At 40.2% G+C, this 4,102-nt stretch overlaps 1 protein-coding gene across 1 annotated transcript; it reads right to left on the minus strand.

The window, feature by feature from the left end:
• Nucleotides 1–2,327: 2,327 nt before the first annotated feature.
• Nucleotides 2,328–3,608, minus strand: LOC104493199 (beta-1,3-galactosyl-O-glycosyl-glycoprotein beta-1,6-N-acetylglucosaminyltransferase-like). The gene has a single exon (XM_010135846.1). The coding sequence runs from the start codon at nucleotides 3,606–3,608 to the stop codon at nucleotides 2,328–2,330; it is 1,281 nt and encodes a 426-aa protein (XP_010134148.1).
• Nucleotides 3,609–4,102: the final 494 nt, after the last annotated feature.

The raw sequence follows: 4,102 nt of genomic DNA on the forward strand, positions 1-4,102 counted from the left end.
AATTTACCAGACTGCCGTCTAGGGCATTAGAAGCACAATTAAGGAAACCGATCTGTTTGAAAACTGTGGAAACTGGTCTGCTAGACTATTGAAATGTGAGGATGAATGGTATTGCTAACTGGAATTGGGATGCCATTTCACATAACACAATTTCCCGTGTTTTAATTGACTGAAGAGGTGCTCACTACAACAGTAGCTCTTTTATATATTCTATGACTGGAAAAATCCACCACTGAAATATTCAAGAGTAAAAGAACTTAAATTAAATCACATTTTTTAATGAGAGCCACAGCCATTCAGAGCTAGCACCAGCACAGGATCTGGAAGATGCTATGGTGTGCTGCATTACAGCACAAGCAATTGAGTCAGTAGCCCATCCTGTGCAGAGACCTTCGTTACCGCTTTTTCAGACTGTTTCAACTGGCAGTTCTGGTCTCTCAGAAGCTGTTCATGTAGCTTGACTTCAGGTGGAAAATCTTAAAACCAAACAGCTTCCTTTCTGCTAAAAATATAACATGACTTCCTGGAATTCCCCAACAATATATGCAGTGAAGTCACACCTTGTCGTAGCCTGTGCAAAAGCGTTAGAGCTCAACTGTCTGCAAGAGCATTCTTGTAGAAAAGCCAAGGGGTGGGGAAGACGGGGTATTTCCCTCCCCTGCCTCAGCTCACAGGCTTTAATTACTTGTTTATGCATCAAATGAGTCTCTGAAGACTCACTAAGCAGCTTTCAGGTGGTTTTGAAGGTGGGAGTTGGCAAGAACACGCCTTTTTCAGATTAAATTTCTTGCCCCACTAGCGGTTTGCATCATCAACAGTAAGCAGTGCATTATGTTAAAGTATTGGGGAGCACCTTAGGAGAGACTTCATGACAAACCACCTTTGTAAGAAACACATTCTCCCACCACAGCAACAGTTCGAGAAACAAAAAAAATTGGTCTATTTTGCCATTTGCTAGTGCTCGTAATGAATTCCACTGCCGCAGTGACTATTGCATGACAAACCTGAGCTGATACGGAAAGAATTATCATCGCCCCTCACAGTGTCCTGTTCTCTCATCACCATGCTTCTGTGCCACATGGCAGCAGCTACAGGGACTAAGCAGGGAGCTAAACCGGACCAAAACTCATCCAGATTTCCTCCTATCCCTTTGACCAAAAGAAGCAAAAAAATAAAAATCAGCTGCACCAGCCAAACCAGCTAAACAAGCATAGACACATGAGAAAATAACACACGGAGGAAAGGTTGGATTTGTCTCAGGTGCAGCTTCAGTTGTGTACGGCAACCTACAGTAAAAACATTTTAGGTCTTCATCATAGAGATTCTTTGGTGGTACTTTTAGAAAGACTTTAACTGTAGGGGAAGGGGATATGATTTAGAGAAATAACTTTATTTTTGCATACTCAAAAGAATCTGGAATGCAAGTTGAGCTTGACAGAAAGCAGAAGTTCCATCACTGACATTCAGACACTACTGCAGTTCAAGTTTTTTGAGAATCTTGAGTAATTTTGGACGACTCCTAATAGAGTTAGAAGTGTAAAATTACAAGTCCAACACTCAACAGTCACAAAACTGAAGTTTCCCTGAGAAGATAAAATTACAAACTAATGTATAAAGTTTATATCACATTATCGGGGGGGTTGAGAGTACAAAAGCAAGGTTCAGCTACAAAAATTTAAACACAGTCCTGAATACTCATGCTCAAGATGAGATTTTGAGGATGATATTACAGAATGACAGCAATCAGATTTAAGTTAATTGATGACAGCTGGCTTTGGTATATTCCCTTTTGTATAGTTTTCAGATCAATTCTAATGTTATTTTCCTGAGGTCTTCCTGTACTCAGTATAAAATCTGTGCAGTCCAGCTGCTTTTTTGCTTTTTTTCTTCCCTCTTCATCTTTCTCTTCCAGCTAGTATTACATTCAGGAAGAAAAAAACAAGGAATAACAATGAACAACATGAATTTTCCAAACCTTAAAACAAATAGTTTAGCCAAATGAAGTCCATTAATTACACCTTTTAGATAATAAATATTCCAAACAGTTGGCTTCCCAAAAATTGTCGTCTTCAATTTTGCAGCCAAAGTTCAAAGCCTCAGCGTGCAACAAAAGGCATCCCCATCTTCACCGGAGACACATGTCCTGTCCCAGTTGTCCACGGACAAGACAGGTAGGGTGTCACCACTACCACATCAATGTGGTGAGAACTGTCAAACTCATCATCAGTATCCCCATCATCAGTATCCCCACCATCAGCGTTACGTGTTAGAAGTACGTAGCGGTGTACTATTTGTAATTAAGTTTCATAATAGGAGCACATGGTATTTCAGCTCTTTTGGAGATACAAAGCTTTGTGTCGCAAATACTCTTCCAAACATTTCACAGCAAAAGGGTCAACATCAGTGTCAAACTTATTAGCAAAGAAGTGGTGGTTTCGTAGCATCCAGTTCAGGTCTCCCACCCCGAAAACACAGACAGAGCGAAGATGAACTCCACTGCACGGTGGGTAGGGGGCACCTTTGGACACGTCACCTTCAAAGTACTGCCACTTGATAAACCTGGGCAGCGCGTTCATGTCAGAAACATCATACTTGGCACTAGACGGAACCGCACCTGGGACTTCAGGGATTCTCTGAATTGTTGCCCAGAGGTACTCATCTGGGCTGTAAGTGTCTTTTGCCCACTCAATGAATTTAAGTATTGTGCTGCTTTCTAAGATGTACTCTACAAATCTTCTGCTAACTACAAAATAGGCACTACCAGAAAAAATTGGAGTACTGAGAGGTGGTAGTTGTTTGTCTGTGCCCGTGTTCTTTATCTTGCCATCAATAATCTCATGGTGCTTCTTCCACCTTACTTCTTTGTTAGCCGGCATTTTTTCCGTTTCCAAGCTGTTCATACCTTTAAGGGCTTTTAATTTCTCTACCATTTCCTGGTTGGTCTTTATAGGAAAGTCCATGCCACAGAGGTTTATTAGGTATTTCCAGTTTGAATTTCGCCTGTAGAGGTCTTTCATGCAGTTAATGTCCGCCTGCACCCTGCTCCATGAAGCATATACAACACTCTCTAACTGGCTGGAAATAAAGACATTATCAAAACATGAGACTATTCCCTTCACAGCCGCAAAAAAAGATTCTGGAGACTTTTTGTCAACATGAATACAGTAAAAATTCTGAGGGGCATAGATTGATCTTAGAAGTCTGTCAAGCATCTCAATTTTGTGATAAACCACTATTGAGTACGCAATTGGAAATTCTGCTTCTTCTTTGCTGAGAGGTTCCATGATGTATTTCCTAGTCTTGGTGAAGGAGGCACAGTCTGCTGTCATGTTAACATAATCATTCGTTGTTAGTCTGGGGCGTTTCCTAAATGACACTGACACCATCTCAAGCTTCACCTTTTGAATTTCTTCTATATCCCCCTCTATAATCCTGGAGCAGTTAACATCGCCAATAGGATCTTCTCTTGTCAGCTCTAGGTGTTTTCGATTTAAGAAGTCTTTTTTCTGGTTAACTTTCAAAACCGAAATGATTACTAGAAGAAGAGTTAGACCCAAGAAAAGCCTGAAGCATGAGTTGTGGCAAAACCGTAATTTCCTCTTCAGCATTTCAAATACCAGGTAGCTTTGCAGGGCTAAAAAAATTGCCCTCCACTCTGCTCATACCAGCTTCAACAACTTCAGAAAAAACGTTTCAGGAACGTGGTGAGTTTGTCAGGGAGATGGAAGGAGAAATCCTAAAATAAAATGGAATATGGCTGTCATTCAGAGACTAAAAGGTTTCTTTAAAAAATTATGGGTTAGTAATTGCTTTGTTATTTAGTGATAGTAAAAAAAAAAGTGAATAGTTCAGCCAAAACTCTTCTGTTGAGAATTAGAAATTAATGAATAAAACCAGTTGATTTTTCTAGAAGAAGACTGGGAGAGGCAGACAGTTTTTGTCAGACACTATTTCCATAGTACTAAGAGTACAAACTGAAGTTCAGTAAGAAAACAGCTGCATCGGACAAAGTAAAAGCCAGGAAGTCAGATACACTACTGCGAAGTATTTGATATTAATCCACACTTCAGAGTTTGACCAGAATGTTTTATATTCACTTCAG

Source organism: Buceros rhinoceros, unplaced genomic scaffold (genome assembly GCF_000710305.1).
Source record: "Buceros rhinoceros silvestris isolate BGI_N320 unplaced genomic scaffold, ASM71030v1 scaffold2135, whole genome shotgun sequence".
In the NCBI taxonomy this organism is placed as follows: Eukaryota; Metazoa; Chordata; class Aves; order Bucerotiformes; family Bucerotidae; genus Buceros; species Buceros rhinoceros.

Excerpts from the sequence above, each read along its gene's own strand:
- LOC104493199 (XM_010135846.1), bottom strand. The coding sequence starts at position 3,608 with ATGCTGAAGAGGAAATTACGGTTTTGCCACAACTCATGCTTCAGGCTT.